This window comes from Tauraco erythrolophus, chromosome 11 (genome assembly GCF_009769465.1).
Source record: "Tauraco erythrolophus isolate bTauEry1 chromosome 11, bTauEry1.pri, whole genome shotgun sequence".
Lineage (NCBI taxonomy): Eukaryota > Metazoa > Chordata > Aves > Musophagiformes > Musophagidae > Tauraco > Tauraco erythrolophus.
Genome location: NC_141475.1, coordinates 12,287,366 through 12,306,245, shown reverse-complemented (window position 1 = coordinate 12,306,245; position 18,880 = coordinate 12,287,366). Strand labels below are relative to the sequence as shown.

The 18,880-nt window shown below is 37.2% G+C and overlaps 1 protein-coding gene across 2 annotated transcripts in view; it reads left to right on the top strand.

Annotated features, from left to right (window-relative positions):
• Positions 1 to 18,880, top strand: part of DNER (delta/notch like EGF repeat containing) — a 126,482-nt gene that overhangs the window by 31,690 nt on the left and 75,912 nt on the right. For both annotated transcript variants that reach the window (XM_086618513.1, XM_086618511.1), the window contains exon 2: positions 12,243 to 12,539. In XM_086618513.1, coding sequence (XP_086474639.1) covers positions 12,243 to 12,539 — 297 coding nt within the window. The remainder of the gene's footprint in view (positions 1 to 12,242; positions 12,540 to 18,880) is intronic.

Below are 18,880 nucleotides of genomic sequence, written 5' to 3'. Positions count from 1 at the left end.
TAATAAAGGATTTGGAGAAGTAAAAAAACTATGGGAAATGACCCATGACATAAGTTTCAACTTGTCTAGATACAGACTAATTCATGAGAATTAACCATCAAAAGAGAAATTTGTGAGTGAGAGAAATTATACAATGGTATTGATTAAAAATATACTCGTTTCTATAGTGTATAGTGAACATCAAAATGACAGCATGTATACAATGTAGTTTCATGACAGATATAAGGTCATTTGATATGTGACCTCATGAACAAAATTCATAGAAGAGCTTATTTAGGTCACAGCCCTGCTTTCTACAGTGCTAGAAAAAATGGGCTGTAAGGTATTCTATCTGATTTTGTAGATTCCAGTGTTTAAACCAACTGAAAGAGAGTCTTAAGCAAAAAAAAAAACCCCTATAATAATTTATGCCCTAAAGGGACAGGGCCGCTTCATTTGTGTCCTTTCATCTAGAGAGGGGCATAAATACTGCAATTTCTTTCAGGAACTGTTCATTAATGTTGTAATGCTTTTGTTAACAACTATGATCTTTAGGGCAGATTTAAAGCGATAATGAGTTTATTACTGGGCACTAGCTTGCCAAAATGTGACTAATTTTACAGTTTCTTCATGTATCTTTCATTGTGTTGAACAATGAGTATACATGGCATCCTGGAGTCACAAGTAAGACGATCTTAAACCAAACAACTTTCTGCTTGTTATCTCTAACATGACAGAAAGAAGAAAAACAGTAAACACATTGAGGAGTAATTTTCCTATTTGCGATGACAGGCTCCATGTAACTTGCTGCATGAGACCTGAGATTGCATACCACTGTCCCAGAGGGGTGGGGCTAAACATCAAATTTCTATTTCCCTAGACCTAGAGATTTTAGAGGTAGTTTCCTGTTTGAAGTGTCCTAGCAGGAAGGCACAGTTCTCTGCACTAAAGAAATTAAAAGTCTGTGTATCTAGCTGGAAGTAGTGAGAGTGATTGAGAAGCTGAAATTAGAAGAAAATAATGAAAGCCTGACATTAGAAAAATTGTATTGGCATAGACTAGAAAGACAAAACCCTGAACAATTATAACTGTATATGTCATGGGAAAAGTGATCATCCAGTTTATTTTAATATGAATTTTAGAAGGTCTTTTGGACCAAACGATAAATTTTTTTTCAAAAAATAGCCCCAAAAAGCTTGTCCTACTGTCTGGGCAAAACAACTATTTCAGATAAGGTTAAAAGAAGCACTGTCTCTAACCACTGAATATAAAGACCTATTTTATGCATCTGAAGATAGGCTTATTTGCGAGGTTCAGACATACGCTGCTGTTGTCATACCTTAACAAGTTACTGTGTGTTAGCTGCCACAAAGTGACTGAGTTTGCTCTTAGCCTGTCATAAATTGTGAGATAAACGTGGTAGTTTAAACTGCTTTCACAGAGCAAAAATCACAGGGTCAGAGAATGTGACGATGGGAATGAGTGTCAACATGAGTGAGTGATGGTGTTTAAGCAAGGAGGAGCAGAGAAATTTCTGGCTTTTATCTCTGTTCCCAATGTTGTTCAAATATTTAATCCAATTACTTGCAGTAAAATAATAAGTTCTTCAGGGATTAGGAATTGGATGTTGATTTGAAACTTTTTGGACGCTGCTTGTTATGTGCAAGCAGGTGCTTCATTTTGAGATAAAGATGCTGACTTTTCTCTACTGTCTCTGATCCTGTCTTAAAAGGAAAAAAATCACTTGTGGCCAGAAAACTGTTCAGGTTCCTACTCCAAGAAGGAAGGCTGAGAGTCCTTATCTGCTGTAGCAACCAGAGAACTGAAGGCAGCTTCTTCACACTGGCATCCCTTTTCACTGATTCTCTTTAGATGTCAGTTCTGCTCAGTGTGTTGATTATATTAAGTACTTGATGTGTAACCCCTAATAACTATATTAAAAATGTAACCAGGTCTTGGAATTCTAATCCTGAGCTTGCATGTTTGAAAACAAACATATATTAGTATACAAAAGAAAGAGTTTTAAAAATATTGAGGAGTAACTTAATCCAACACAGCAATACAGAGAATGCGTACTGAGAGAATGCATTCATGTGTTCGCAATTTTTTTAATCTTTCATTCAGTATTTCTCCAACTAGACAATATTTCAACTCTTGATCTGGCAGGATGTTTAAGTATGAGAAATAAGAAAAAATCAGGAGACCACATACCTGTGATTTACTATGTTGTTAGTACTACCTCATGGAGTGCAGTAATGTTGGTTGTAATGTTGGTTGTTTGAAAGCGCTAGAGGACCTATATAATGGTCATGTATTTGGCCAGGTACATAAGCGTTTTCTGTTTTATTGATTGCTAAATGTCTTAGTTGGCAAAATGTCTCCTTTCTGATGTAGAGTGGCTTGAAATTATAACAACTGCTTATTTTCAAATTGTTTTTTCATACTTGATTTGGAAAATGTGGCATCAGTGGACTGCTGATTATATCACATCTCCTAGATACCTTACCATGTGTTTCTTTTCCTGTTTTCACAGCCTTTTGTGGGCAAAAAGTTATGAGACTAGCTAGTTGTCACATCTATTACGTTTTTCAGGATTTCATGTGGTGTTGATGGTTCAACAGTTTTACTCACTGTGTTATTCAGTCCAGCTCTTGTTCTTACAAGAACTGTGTGCCTATTTTGCTGTATCTCATCTAGAAAATGTCTGAAGCCTCAGACTTCTAAATCAAGAAATGCTATGAGTACTTGAACTAATGAAGTCTTGTTTTACATGAATTTGTGTCTTGAGGTTGATTGATGTTGATGCTAAAGAAAATGAGAATGCTGTTGCTGTTCCTGTTGTTAAACTTTTAAGGGTTGCTCTGTCTTGTAGCTAGCTTGCTGTATAATGAAGCGTGAGCTTATGCTGTGGTCTGTTTACTAGTTGAAGTATGTTTACAGGCTTGATCCTCTATCTGGTTGCTTGTTGATGCAATGGAAGTAAAAGAAGTTTAATTATTTTTGAGATCTCTAGAAAACTATCAAATCTAGTTTGTTCACTGAGGTCAGAATTTGTAAGGATGAGCAGACACATACATTGTGTAAAACTTGGCATACCTGAATAGAGGCTATAGAGTACTACTGCTTTTTACAAACAGCTAAAAATTTATGAATTCAAGATCTCCTTACTTTCAGCAGGATAAGTATAAGATAAGTTAGTCTTAACTCAGAGTATTTGTGGCAGGACTTTATAATTGTGAAGTAATGTTATTAGCTTTGTATTAGACTGTGACCCATATGCTTAACTTCAAACTTAAATTCGTTAGAATTAATTAATCAATCTTTTGTTTAAAAAAATCTTTTAAAATCTTTTGCATGTGTCGTGGTTTTAGGCTGATCCAGCAACTAAAACTCACACAGTCTCTCCTTATCCAGTAAAGTAGAGAGGAGAGAAAAAAAAACCAAAGGGACTGAGGGTTGAGACAAGAACAGAGGGAGCACCCACCAACCATGGTCCTGGGCAAAACAGGCAGAGCTTTTCTCAAAGCAAAACAGTTTGTTAATGATTACTTAGAAGGACAAAGGGAAACAAAAACCGATTACTCGAGAGGACAGAAAGAAACAAAATTCACATCTTAAAACCGACACCTTCCCCCCCCCCCTTTCCTTTTCCTCCCCCCAGCAGCACAGGGGGCAGGGACTGGGGGAGTGCAGGTCAGTTTATTCCGTGCTGTTACTGCTGCTTCTTTCTTAAAGGAGAAGGAGTCCTTACACCCTTTTCCCCTGCTCCAATGGATCCCCTACCCACGAGGAAAAATCCGCAAACTTCTCCAGTGTGAGTCCAGCCCACTGGAAACAATCCTTCCCCACAGATTGCTCCGGTGTGGGCTTTACCACAGTCTCGGGGACTTAGGGAGCTGTAGCCACTCGCTCCGGCGTGGGTCGTCACGCAGACTCCAGATGCCTCTCTGCGTTGTCGTGCACCCCAACACGACCATCCTCAGGCTCAGGCATCTTCTCCCCATGGGCTGCGAGTGGGTCTCTGCTCCACCGAGGCCGTCCTGGTTGCAGGGGGGCCGCCTGCCATCTCACCATCAGCCGCAGGGGAAACTCGTCTCTGGCACACCTCCTCCCGCTCCATCCTCACTGACTTGCTGTCGATGCGGCTGTTTCTCTCAGATTTCAGTCCTCTCCAGGTGAACTCAGCCCAGTGGGCACCCCGGGAGTGGGGTGCCCCTGAGTTCCCCAGCTGGCTCCGCCGCCGCCATTCTCCGTGGGCGGCGCCGGCCCGACGCAGGCAGCTGCCCGGCCGGGAGCCAGGGAGCGGGGGCAGTGCCCTCCTCCCTTCTCTGCTCGATCCTGGGCGAAGCACCTTTTCCGGTTCCTTTGTCCTGACTTAAATAGGGCAATTCGCAGAGGCGCCCTATTGGCTCAATCCCGAGGGGGATGGCAGTCTGATCTGGTGGCCAGAACTAAGCCTAACGCGGTTCCAAAACCGGGGAGGTCGCAGGGAGCAAAACCCCTCTCCTGCCACCAGAACCACCCCCCCCCCTCCACATCAAACCATGACAGCATGTAAGTTGGAACATTTGCTAGTTTGTTTTTTATAGACTCTACAAGTCATTTTTTAGGTCAATTAATGACTTCTAGAATAATATAAGGGAGCACATTTACTTAATTTCAGCTTCTCACAAGTGGATAATTTGTTTGAAACTAGCAGAAGGTTCATTCTATAAATAACTATGAATTCTCATATAATTACGTATCTTAATTTCCTATGATAAAAATATTTCATGCACCCTACTGTTGCTAAAGAAAAAATACTTCTTAAAAGGGAAAACAATATTCAGAATAAAGACACTGTTGATAATTCTTTCACCCTGTGATGTTTTCATAATGAAATAATAGCATAAGAGCTAAACAAACAAATGTATTGTGTTATTATAATAAATATATTCATAATTACCCCCTAGTTTTACCGCCAGTGATGAGTGCGCCACTGGGGTCCTATTTAACAATTATACTGTAGATTGCCAACCCTTACCAAGAGTAGAATGAGATGATGCTGAGGTAAAAAATCTCAATGCTAATCTTCACAAATCTATTGGTGCTTCTTATTAGATCCTTTCTGATAAGTAGTTGACCTATCTTCAGGATGGATGTTCTGACATAAATTTGTTTTTAAAAAGCCTCTTGGCTAAGTATGGGTGTTGCTGGAAACCACAGTAAGCTGGCTTATTTTGTCTACTTGAAATGTAATATTAAATCCACTCTACCTAGACAAATGCCACACAATTTGAATGGCCTTTCCCAACAGGATAAGCAAAAATATATAAAAAAAATATATTAAAAATAAACTGATGAGAAAAGCTGAGAAAAAATATAAGATGTTTCTCAATAATTATTTATGTTCTGCTCGCATCTACTACTGCTCGCAATTCCCTGTGGTTAGTGTGAAGTAGATATTTTCCTTTGTTGAGGGACAGGCAAAGTGATCTCAATTTATTTTGTAGTTATTTCAGTATGCCTTGAGGTAAGTGTGCCTGGGGATAGGTATAGCAAAGCAGTTGATGTATAGTAACTTATTATGCAAGGGTAACTTAGCCATTTGCCAGAGTTCTGCTTTTAAAATCTATCATGCTGTTTGAAATTTGCCTTGTTATGTTTGCTGGTTTTTCAAATAGATTTGGGCAGCCATGCTTTGGTTCTCAATTAAACAGACAATTTCTTTAGGCATTTTTTTGCTGCTTCACTGAAGTAAAGAAAATGTTTTATATCCATTTATTACATTCACTGGCAGTTTCATTACTCTGAATATTCAAAACTCATAGAATGGGAATGGCAGCTTGGAAGCAATCCAAAATGCTTATGGTTAATGGTGTGTCAATGAATAATGTTCTGAATTACCTGATAAACGTTGCACTTCTTTATTAGGTTTATTGCTGTCTTTCCTGATGGGTTGGCACGTTGAGAGGAATTGCTAAAGGAAAACAGTGAACTTTTACTTATTTCAAGAAGTTGCTTATGTTGTAGTTTCACTATGATACAGTTCTTGGCATTAGCCTTCTAAACGTTGATTAATTCCAATTCTGTGTTGCAGCTTGTAGTTAGTCTCTAATAACTGAAACTGATGTAGCTGCAATATTAATGTCTTATGTAATATATAAATATTTTGTCCTCCTTACATTATTTTGAGGGATGGGAAAGCAAGTCTCCATTGCTCTGGTTTCCAGGGCTTCTGTATAAAGCATTTACTATTACTCTGTGGCCTGGCCACAACTTCTTTAATAAAGTCACTCATACCCAAGGCTCAAATTGATGTAGTTCTTAGCATATGGCTACTTGTTAGTATGAAACAGCACCATACTGGCACGCTTTTTTTCTTCTGAAAAATTGCGACATTCTGATTCCTGTATGGACCGGCTGGTATCTGATCAAGGTGCAGGTGGTCACTGCACTCTGTGAGGCAGTGTTTCAGTAGGACACAGTACCAGTTCTCCACAGGTGGTAGAAGAATTACTTATGAAAAGCATCCTTAAACACATGTGCAAAAGTAATTGCAGTAACAGCCAGTTAAGGTGGAGATATCAATGTGCACCATGGTGCTGATTCTGGTTAATTTTTTACATTCTCATGAGACAAAAAAATCTCATTCATCCTGACTCGTAATCATAGTGTATGAGCCACTCTTTTTATTTCTGTCGTGTTTGGTCTCAGCTGGAAAATTAATGTGTTTTTCAACCTACTTGTTTTCAAGCAGATCTTGTTTAATGAATTATAGTGTCTAAACATGTAATAATGTGATTTTGCTGTCTTTTATTGGTTAATTAGAAAAGATAATATAATTCAGAAATTTTTCTAAACTTTAAAGATTCTTTGCTGGATATTTCTTTGAATACTTCTGTTCATCTGAGCAAAGAAGTGTTCAGAAGAACCTTGAATAGCTACAGGAAGAAGCAAAAGAGAAAGAATGAAAGAATAAGAAAGAAACAAACCTGAATAGCCACAGGTTACAGATTTAGCCTTGCTGTGCAGAGATTTATATCTTTATTATATTTATTTGTATTTCACTGCTGCTCAAGAGCTCCTACCTGCATCTGGCTCTGTGCTTCCCATCCTGAAAAAAATTGCTTTCTAACCAGACATTACAAGCAATGCGAGAAAGGAAATGTAATCTCCATTTTGCAGTTAGGAAAGAGGCTGAGAGAGCACTTGATGTTCTTAAGTCACACAGGGTATCTCTGGGAGAGCCAGAAATTGAACCCACATATGTTGCTTGAGTCCCACTGAGTCACAAGACAGTCTTTTCTCAAAATAGAAGGAAATGCATTTGTTTACTTAATGCTTTTTCTGTGGACACTTTTTGGAAATGTGGTTTCTGTATTTTTTTTTTTTTCTATTTCAATTCATCCTGTTTTCTTGTCTTTTGTTTCCTACATTGTGTTAACATTTAATGTGTGATCGAATGGGATTTAAAACTTCACTGTGTGAAAGACTGAATGAGACTGATAATGTGAGCATAATTAAAGCATTCTTTCAAAGAGATTGCATTTCTAGATAATCTGTATTGCCATTGCTATGTGAAAGATTTAAATTTGTTTCCATCTTTTTTCATAAATTGATGCATATGCAAAAATAGTATGATGTTTCAGATGTGCTTTTAACAAAAAATTTATTTTTTCTACTTTATTAAAACCAAACTGATAATACCTTAGACTGTAGGTTTTAATTATTTTCTTTCTAAATTATTCAGAAGATGATAATTTTTAATGTATTGTGCATAGCTTGAAATCGGTGTGTCTGAACCTTTTTCTCCGCTAGCGATATGCGGTGGATCTTCCCATGGTCTCTTCCTGGAGAACAGTTGTTTGTTTTTGTGTTGGGGAATTTCTTCAACAATGTAGGTGCAAAGCCAGTTCCTTTTACTGATTTAACTTCTCCTAAAATCGTTTTTTACTGGAATACATGAAGAAACTAGCTGTCTAAATCCCAACCAGCTAAAGTCGCTTTACGTATTTGAAAACCACAAAGTTTTACCCTGTAACTGGAAAAATTATCTCAGGGAACCATCGAAAAGTTGGAAACTTTTGGACTCCTGTTGGCTTTTAATATTTGAAGACTATTTCGGTAGTTGTGAGTGCTACTGGACACATACGTAAAATATCAGCCTTTAACATTGTTGTGGCAGCTTGACTTTGTTAATGAGTTGACAACAATCCACTGAATTCCTAATCTGAGGACTGGATTTCTCTATTTTTTCCATATTTTACTGAAGTTGCAAGCTGGTATAATGTTGTCTGAGATTGTAGGCAACAGCAATAAAATTTGAGCCAAAAGTTAGTTTTTCACTAACGCATCCAAGAGGAGAGTCACAGGTGGAAGACAGGTTTTGCAGTGTTTAGGAACACATCTATAGCCTTCTCTTTAGGCTTACCATTCTATTTTTTGAGCTCTCTGGAGGATCCTTTCTGACTGTCTTCAGGTAGAACAAGTAGAACCACTCTGATGAGATGCTGAATGAGTATTAAATGACAAGTTGATATCACCACAAAGAGTGCCAGCAGAAAGATCTTGCACATTTACATCTTGCAGTCTTTTATCTTAAGCTGAAACCTTAGGAAACAATTGGACTGGCTGGCAAACAAACCATATTTGTGTGATTCTTAAACGAGCCTAGTGTTTGTTCCGTATTTGTGCTATTCAGTTTGCCTTTGGAAAATTAACTGTGATATGAAGGGCACCTTGGTATGCATCTATCGTAGGATTCTATTGGAAAAATACTCCAAAAATTACAACTGTCCAGGCATATACAGTAGTAATTATATGTAAATATGTTTTATGACTTTTTAGCTCAGCTTTGTCAGCTGCAACTGCTGACTGTGCATATTTAGTCACTGAGCATATTATGAAAACAGACAGACTATTTAATGTAGAAATGAGGATGAAAACAAGAGACCTACATACAAAATATACTCTCCTAATAAAGATTATTGAAATTTTACACCTAAAAAAATCTGGAATTTTTTAGCTGTGATTATAATGTGTTCTTATTTAATCATGAGCTCTATGGATACATATTACTTGCCTGCTTCTCTCTTTTATTTGTGCAATAATATTTTAAAATATTGTGAACGTCACAAAGGATAGCTAAAAAGGGCCCTTTTAATTTGGTACTCAAGGTATAGTTATGTTCAGCTCTCAGTTATGAGACTAAGGATGTTGTTTACTTTTTTCTGTGAGCGTTAAAAGTTTGTTGAAGGTTAAGCCTTGAAATTTTGCTACCTTTTAATTCTGATGTAGCCATGCCATTCACTGTGTCAAGATGCTTCTCTGAGCCCTTTTTAACTATTGCTGACATTTTGGAGAGGGCTAAAGGAACCACAGAAACTTCACATCCAACACAAATTAATCAATTTTATTTCCTCATCTCTTTTTAACTGCTAATCAAGATGAACATTTTTTCATTCAACAAAAAATGTATATGGACAAAGGACATTGATTTGTTTTGATAGACTTCCTGAAAGAAAATGACCTTTTGAATTAATAGTAAGTAAGAAAAGGAAATGGTAAGTAAAAATCCTGTGAAGTACATCATAAAACTCAATTCTGAGAAAGTGCATGGCTGAAGTTCTACATCCACACTTGTCTTTTTTTATTCTTCATCTAAACCAAACAGCCTTGTGTGTGGAAGGTTAGTGGTGATTCACAAGGCACAAGGTGTTCTTCAGTGTGTGGCACGGGCAGCAGTAAGCAGTGCTTGTCATGAAGCACATCTGTTTCCAGTCAAACAAGCTCAAAACAATCTGCAGTAAATAACATGTATCATAGAGCACTTAGTATTATTTTGCTTGTAATGTGACTAGATATATTCACTGAGGGGGAAAAAGTACCCTTTCTGATTGTTTGAAAATGTTATGTTTCCTTTCCTGTTACTAGGTTTGCAAATAATAACCTTAACGTTTTACGTGTGATGAGAATAATTAAATTTCCTGAGAACAGAATAAATGCTGATCATTAATAAAAAAATGGGTTAACGTGAATTTGAACTAGTTGTGAAAGAATGAGTAAAGAGCTTATCCAGCAATAGGCAAGCTGCATGTCTTTGAAACTCAGATCTAGTCCAAGCAACTAGAACATGAAAAACTATTGCAAACAATTTTTGAACCAGGCTTTTTTCACACTTAAACATGTTTTGATCTTCAGCACTTTTGAAGGAAAAGGAAATTTATGTGAAAATCTCTGCTGCTTGGCAGTGGGAGCAAGCTTAAAATGAATTGACAAACCATAGAGCAGAACTAAGTTTTGTTCCTTCCTCGAAATTGTTCTTTTCTGTCACTTTAATATTATTTTGCAGAGAAGTGATCTAGAAATTGTTTTGTGAGAACTTATGTTGATTTGCAAGAGAAAAAGACTTAGGAGATAAGCCCCATGTGATCATAAAAATGCATACTTCCCTCATACTTCATATATGAAGTATATAAAAACTCGCTATATAATTGAGTTTTAAAAGTGAAGAAGAATCAGAGCTTGACCCTGATGTCTAATGTGTCACCTGATATGTATAAGATGTGTCCTCATGCAAAGTATATAATGTTCAGAGCTGTAACCGAGTGACAAGGTAAATGAGTAGACCATATATTTTGGACTGTCTTCCATGGCCTCTAACTCTTCTGCATCAGTCAGTACAAAATCTGACATTCATCATTAACTGTCTCCAAAGTTAACTTTCACAGTAATGTTTCCTTTGTTTTCTGTCTGAAAATGTTACAGAGGCTGGGGTATGCAAATATTCCGGACAAAGAAAGAATTCTAGTTGAGGTCAATAACAGAACTCCTTTATATAAGAAAGCGTAATATTAAGATTTGATGTCCCTGACACCAGCCCTTTGAACTGATGGAAAGGTAAAATTCCTAGTGTAGACCCAATACTCGTTTTTATGACACTAATGATATATAAAGCTTATGTCATTCTTCCGTTAATTGAAATAAATGTTTAGTAATAAATAACTGTGGTGCTTTATTGAGAATTAGAGTAAGAAACATTGCTTATCCAGGGAAAGACTGGAATATTGTACAGGGAAGAAATGGATAACCTTTAGGACCGGAGCATGTGGGTGAAATTTGCATTTAAAGTCTGAGAAAATGTTTGTCTCCAGTGATGTGTTATCACGTTGATGTGAAGATAAACTGAGGGAACTGCTTGGCTGTCTTGGTTAAATGGTGACAGTGAGGCAGCAGTGTGATTTAGCTCTGACTAAGGCAAACATTTCTTGAGTAATATCAAGGAAGCTATTTCCAGGACAAACGAAAATATTCATGCATTTGCAAAAGTCAGTGCTGAACTTTGGAGTCCAGGTTGCAAAAATAAACACGTGAATGGAACGCTTGTCCTCCACCAGGAGACTGAGCAAGTGTAGCTTGTTTAGTCTGAGAGATGAACCTTGAGAATAGTTTGTAGATGTAGTGTATAAATACATCATGGATGTACACATCAACGTAAAAGGAGGAAAAGACATTTAACCTGGAAGTCAATGAGACTTTCTCAGTAAGAAACTGAGCACAAACCAGCTGTAGACAAATTTAAGCTAGAAATTAGAAGAAGGAAGGGAAGCATAGAACACAATTTTTCCTGTGTCATTGAGCTCAGGCTTGTGCTATGCTATTACAAATACTGTCTTAAGAATAAGCACGTTTTTGTCCCAACTTTCTAACTCTAGTTAGAAAGTTTTCAGCAGCAGAGTGAATCAGATTCTGAAACTACTGTCCACTAAATGAAGTGTGGGCAAAAGGCCCAGCTGCTTTAAAATGGAAGTTGTGTCCACGAGTAGGATTGTGTGATGCGGTTAACTCTGACAAGACACAGCTGCTTCATGACCTGGTGATCTGTATGAGTTCTGTGCCCCATTCTTATGTCTGTTACCGCATTAAATTGCTAGGTGTTTGTTGTTTTCCCTGGATAGGTTACTCTCTTAAGATTGTTTTTGAAAATTCTTGATTATAAACTACAGCCATGTTTGTGCTTTGTGTTTACCACTTTGCTTGAATGCGTCAACAGTGAATTAAAATTAAATGGTTTGAGAAAAGTGGTTAATATAGATGAATCTATATTCTTCTTTCATCCTTTGAATTTACTTCCTTGAAGATATATCAAACATGAGCTTGGTGCATAAATATGTTTAGAAGATAAATACAGGAGGGGAAAAGAATCTTGTTTTACGGTCTTTGTAAAGCTCAGAAATAAATCCTTTATATACAGTAATTGACCTATATGATGTTTTTCCCAGTTTGTTTCAGATCCTTGTGCCAGCAACCCCTGTCACCATGGTAACTGCAGCACTAGCGGTGATGGCTACCTCTGTCTCTGTAGTGAAGGCTATGAGGGAACAAACTGTGAGCACTCATTTCACAGCCTTCCAGTCTCTGAACGGACAGAGTCCACGTCACCAAAACAGAGCAGACCGATCTCATCCACTTTGGAACCTGACATTGTTCTTCCTCGTTCAAGAGCAACCGTGATGTTACCTACATGGCAGCCAAAAGCGGGACAGAAAGTTGTAGATCTGAAGTGGGATGAAATAGAGGTGAGAATATTCTGTTTAAATGAAAATGCACAGAAAAGAACTTTTAAATGTTATCATTGTTGAGTTGTCATTTGTGTATGACTTCATGGATGTCTACATGAGAGGTCTGAAGATGTGATCTCTGCCCTGAGTTAATATGCTAGTAAAACTAAATGCAAAATAATTTGATACCCTTTAAAAATAATGCCATCATCACCCACCTGTAATGATACTATGTATGTGCAAAATGCATCCCAAAGAGCAGTCTACCGTAGAAGTGAGCATCTGTTTTGGGGGTAATGGTAGTACCATTTTTTGGGATTTGTTTGGTTCAACTTATTAACAACTGCTAGGGTAATGAAGAAATACTATTTTTTCAGTAGACAAAGAATTAAAATCTTTGACATCTTTTTCTTAATGAAAAATGCATTGTAGAGTAAAGTAATTTCATTTGAATTTATTCTGGAATAAATAGGTAACATCAGCTGTATCTATTTTTGAAGTGATTCAAGGAGTGGGATTCTTCTGAGGTGTTTTCGCATGCTACATAATGAGAAAGTGAACAGGCATGAGTTTAAGTCTGGAAAAAGTATATTTTCATTGTTTGCTAGCCCAAACAAATTTGTTCATGTTTTTACTGTAACATTTATTTAAATCGATTTTTGAAAGTAAAATCAAGTGTGAAATATATATCTGATGTGTTATGACTCATTATATCTGAGGTACAAGTACTTATTGGGCTGTATCCCATCTTCAGTGGGAGTTCTGGTGGGCAATGTCTGGAGAACAGAGCTTTGTTTCTTGGATCTTCTGTCTCCCTTATCTGTTATTTTACAGTAGAACATATGTCAGGCACCAAGTATGGAGTTTAAAGAGAGCACTGAAGCAGAAAAACTGATCTGCTTTTATTACTTTGAATGTAGTGTCGTCTCTGCATGGGTGCTCCGTATGTCCTGATCAATTAAGGGCATGCACTTCTCTGTACCAGATTTCCCTCTTGTGTCTTCCTCAATCTGTGGTCTGGTATTGTATAAGTAACATTTCTGCCTGGTTTGCATTTCAGGTAGATTCACTAAGCATTTCAGCCAAACAGACCATTCACAAGTGGGTATTTCAATAGCTGAAATTCACCCTTCTATGTGTTTTCTATTACCTGAGAAATACATATAGATTATCAATCGCAATTGCATTGTTAACACTAACATGGAAATTACTCGTTACTCTATTATGAAATTACTTCTATTCTTATGTTTTTAATATATTGTGATGGGTCTTGTATTTTTCGCAATCTTTCTAGCATAGCGTAAAGACCTTCCGTTCTTTAGAATTCACAGTGAGAGAGATGCTTATCCAAAAGAAAGAAATTTCAGGTGCTAATTCAAGACATTGTCTCTGATCTATATTAAACTAAAGAGAGTTGATTTGCCTGAAGGTCTGTGTTCCAAAGTCTCTTTGGTGGAGGCTTCAAGAGTTAAGTGTTAAGCAGGAAAATACTACTTTTCTTCATAGTTTTAAGAGCTTTGCAAAGCTTGATCCTTGCCCGCTTAAAAGGAAAAAAATAAAGTAAGTGTTTTGTACTGCAAAAATCTACTGTTTTGATCTTCCTTGAAATTCAGAGGCAACAAAGGCTGCTATTATTATGCCATGGGTTTTTTTTCTTTTTTTTCCTTTTTTTTTTTTCCCCCTTAAATCTTCCAAGTCGGCCTGTTTTTCACATAATTCTATGCTGATACCACAAGTGAACTAATGTTCTTCATACTCTTTTGTCTGTCTGCTCAGAGAAAAATTTTACCAGAATCTCTCCAAATGAAAGCTCTCACTATCTGGCAAGGAGGAAATTTTCATGGGAAGTTTTTCAAGAAGTTTTGAGGACTCAAAAAATGAACACCCGAGAGAAGTAAATGGTCTGAGAGGCAAGATGTATGGTTAGAGTTGGATATTTTTCTCTGTATTCTTTGGACACTAGTGATGTGCTTGGCAGTGCTTGCTTGACTGAACTTTCTTGGTAATGTCTACACCAGTAGACAACATACAGATGTCTTTGTATAAAGTTTTATTTCTTAGAGACCTCTTGCTATAAGAAATGAGTCTTCTCCTGATATGCAGATTAAGGGCTACAAAGACAGATCATTGAGAGAAAAATATTGATATCTGTTGGTTTCTGTAATATAATAGGAATTTATCTTTGTGATCAGCTGTTGAAAGAACTTTTTTCCTACTTTTGGCAACTAAGTTGCTTCACTTGCATGAGAAATACGTCCAGCAATCCACATTTTCCCAGTCCAATGATCTTTTGTGTTATGGTGTAGAAAAGATATATATTAGCTAATAATAGAAGAAAAAAGAATCCTACTCAAATAACAGATTCAACAAAAGTTTCTGTATATAAAATCAACTGTAAGAATAGCAGCACCCTACTTATATATATTACTTTTCCTTAATAGCTCTCAAGTTTTTTTTTAAAAGGAATCAGCAGTATTATTCACGTTTTACAGATGGAGACACTGAAGCACAGAGCAGTAAAGTGATTTACCAGGTGCACAGCCAGGAATTAGAATGCTTAGCATGTGAGTCCTAGTCTAACCTTCTATTTATTCTGCAATACTCCTGGTTGGATTCAAGGTTTTAGATCTAGTGATTAGAGGCTACAATAAACTTGTAATTCCCCTTGCAATGGGGACAGCATTTGTTTTATGTGTGTTCTTAGTATAAGCCTTTAAAAGGAGTACAACTGGGTCGGGTGGAAACTCCTGAAGGAGTCTGCTCCTGCTCTGCAGCAGTGGAACACGAGTGAGGAATGATTCTACTTGAAACAGAGACCTTGGAATCTTTGACTGCTTTGTGTGTAGCTAAATGTTTGTGCTTTTTTTTCTTTTTTTCCCAAAGCATGCTATGGGTGCAGAAGGAGGCTGAACAGAATCATGGAGGAGAGATCCATTTGAGGTTGCTATATGCATAGAATCTCCATCCTTAGAAATGACAGCTTAGGAAAATCTGACATGGAAATGGGTGGAGGTTGGAGGAAATATACTTGTCCTTTTCTTACCCTATTTTCTTGGCATTCCCTCTTATGATTGCTATTGGAGTTAAAGTGCTGGAGTATGTAGACTTTTGGTTTGACTTAGGACAGCTCTTCTTATACCTGTACAAAAGATTTGTTTTGGAAGCTTTTATTATTTTTCTTTTGCTTTTAGAAGATATATCATACAAACAAATAAAGGAGACTGAACAAAACATAGATTTTGCTACAATAATCTTAACTTTATTCTAGGATAAATCTATAACTTCACTGAATGTCTCCTCTACAATATTTTTGTATGGAACTTTCTGTACAAACACCATTCTGATAGACAATTTGGTGTAAGCATCTCTGAATAGGTGATCCCCTTTATTATATTTATTTTCAAAACACAAAACAAAACATCTATAGAAGCTCAATATGCTCAAACAAATGTTATGCAAAGTTCACAGAAATCGTACTTCAGTATTTTCCATTGCTAAAAGATGTTTAATGAATAGTCATAAATACTAGTTTTCCTAAAATCAGAACTCTCATATCCTCTTTCAGGCCAGAAATACCCTATAGAAAATTCTAGTGAGTGCAGTTATATCAAGATACTGAAGCCCTGCTTGTCTGAATCTATGTTGGTGAGTGGGCTCAAGACTTTTGATTATCTAGTGCTGTCTTTAAAAAGCATCTGGGATCTTAACTGCTCCTTCAGGAGTCATCCCATCTTGAAGCTGAGCGTGACATCATATGGTATGAGATGTCCCTTTAGTCAGTTGGGGTCAGCTGTCCCAACTGTGTCCCCCCACAAACTTCTTGTGCACCCCCCAGCCTATTTGCTGGCAGGGCAGTTAAGAAACAGAAAAGGCCTTGATGCTGTGTAAGCAATGTTCGGCAATAACTGTTATCAACTCTGTCTTCATCACAAACCCAAAGTATAGCACCGTGCAAGCTACTGTGAGGAAAATTAACTCTATCCCCACCAAAAAACAGTACAGACCAATTGTCAGATTTCATAAAGTTGACATCGATTTTGATGGCCAGCTTGAGATACCTTAGGTAATCTATCTAAGAAACTGTCATTGTGTAAGATAACCTACTGTGCCTGCTGAAGTGTCTACCTCTTGGTGTAATACTGACATTGTTAACCCATGACAGAAATACAAAGTTTTAATAGTGTTAGCTAGGGGATTACCGTACATCAGAATGCACTGAATCCTCTTGGCAGCAAGACTGCTGACTCTGTACAAAGTGGCCTTGACTCCAATGAACAAAGGAGCACAAACTGCCAGTGGTAGAATTCACTGCGTGAACATGCAGCCTTCCTCACATCATGTTTCAGTGCTGCAATAACTGGCAAGCCTTCTTCATTTGATACTGTTTTTGGATGCAGTCTGTCAGTCTTCCCTTGGTGTTCTTCAGAGAGGCACTACTCCTACTCTAAACACTTTTGCTTTTTTCTCTCACTGGTGAGATATGTTAGAAGTAAGCCTTTATTTTGTTTCTGTTCCAGTTTTCTTTCAACTGGAAACTCTGGAGGGTAGAAACAAATACACTCACGTGGAGGTTAAGCCACATGACACTAGATTTTCAGAAGCAGGAATTTTCCTGTGCTGCAGGGCAAGAGAACTGCTTTTATTTCTTTTATAATTTTGTTCTGTCTGAATGGGATTTCTGTGCCAGAAATGATCCTGGTTTATTGCTTGGCATCTTGACTACAAGGAAATAGTAATTGATCCCCCTCTTCTGGTTCTGCTATATTGCCTTTTATTTTCCTACTTCTCTTTTCTCTTTTAATTCTTTGCAGACAGGTGTTCAAGATCTTACAGATAGGATCTAACCTGTTCTGTTTCTCTCACATAGTATTTTTCCCTTGTGTAAGGAAGGCTGACAAACATCTTATATTTCTTAGAAAATAAGAGATACATCTTGTTACTCTTAGAAGATTAGAAAAGAAATCCTGCAGGCCTTATCCTGATAGAAAAATAGTTATAAGTTCAAAAAAGGTAAACTGCATGTTAGGAAACTTGCTTTACTGAATTAAAAGTTAATATGTAATCCTTTGGAAGAAGATTTGAAAGAGATTTTGCAAGCACATTCCTTATAATGTATTTATCGTGACAGTTTCTGTCCTACTTAAGAAATGAAAGGTTATCTTAATGACCATGTGACTTTTCGTGGGAGACCACCTCAGAACATAGCCTAATTTTCTCAAAGAGCTCATTTTCATACTCTTTCCATGAACATACTATCTTTTCAAATACATTTAAATTTTTAAGCACAGAGTTTTTTCTTTTGAGCACTGATCTTTTCTGTAAGATAAGTTTATATTCATCTCTTTGATTTAGTTCAAAAATGAAGTGTGGAAATGATGTATGCATTTGCAGGTTCTGTTTAATGCCAGACTAATTTGCCCCACTTTACTTTGACTGTAAGACTGTGCAAATTTCTTTGTTGTCCCATTAGGGTATAAAAACAGGAGAATGTCTTTTTGAGATGGAAAGACAAGAGATTAACCAAAGAGAACCTTCACAGCTAGCATAGGAGGAAACTGTCAATTGAAAATACACAGGTGTCTGTCTGTGCGTGTGAGTATGCACACACATTCACACACGGTCATTTGTGTAACCTTTGTGGCTATTTTCCAAATGAAGAACTCTTATTGTGTGCTGGAGTGGGGTTTTGCAAAAGCCATGGTGTCACTGAAGTTACAATGACAATTTGGAGGAAAGACGTAGCAGGCAACAGGCTCATGGTGTGAATCTCTCAGAATCACAGTGTCAGTGAGGTTGGAAGGGACCTCTGGAGATTGTCTAGTCCAATCCCCTTGCTCAAAGCAGGGTCAGCTAGAGCAGGTTGCTCAGAACTGTGTTAATTTGAGTCTTAAATACCTCCAAGGATGGAGAGTCTACAAGATACCTGGACAATCTTTTCCAGTGTTTGGAAGTATCTGTTAGTTTTCAGAAGCATTAATTAGTATCTTCTTAATAGGGTAGTGCAGAATTGATAAAACTAATGCGAATTTGGTCATTCCACTGACAGACCACTTATAAGTTTGAGGAAAGTGTGGCATGTTTAGCAAGAAGTAAAAGCCCTCTGCAATTCTTTAAACTCAGGGCAGTGAGATACAAAAGAGATGCCAATTTATATCACAGTAGCAGAATTGCCGTCTTTTGCACGTTCAGGATTAGTCTGCCCGTGTTGATAAGGTTTTGTAGCATTACAAATGTCTGGTCAGCTTTCCAAGAAACATACTATGAAATTTTGTATGCAACAAATATCTTCAGAGAACTACTCTCAGTAGTGAGAGGTTGCGTATGTGTATCCTAGCATAAATGTTATACTTGAATTTTGT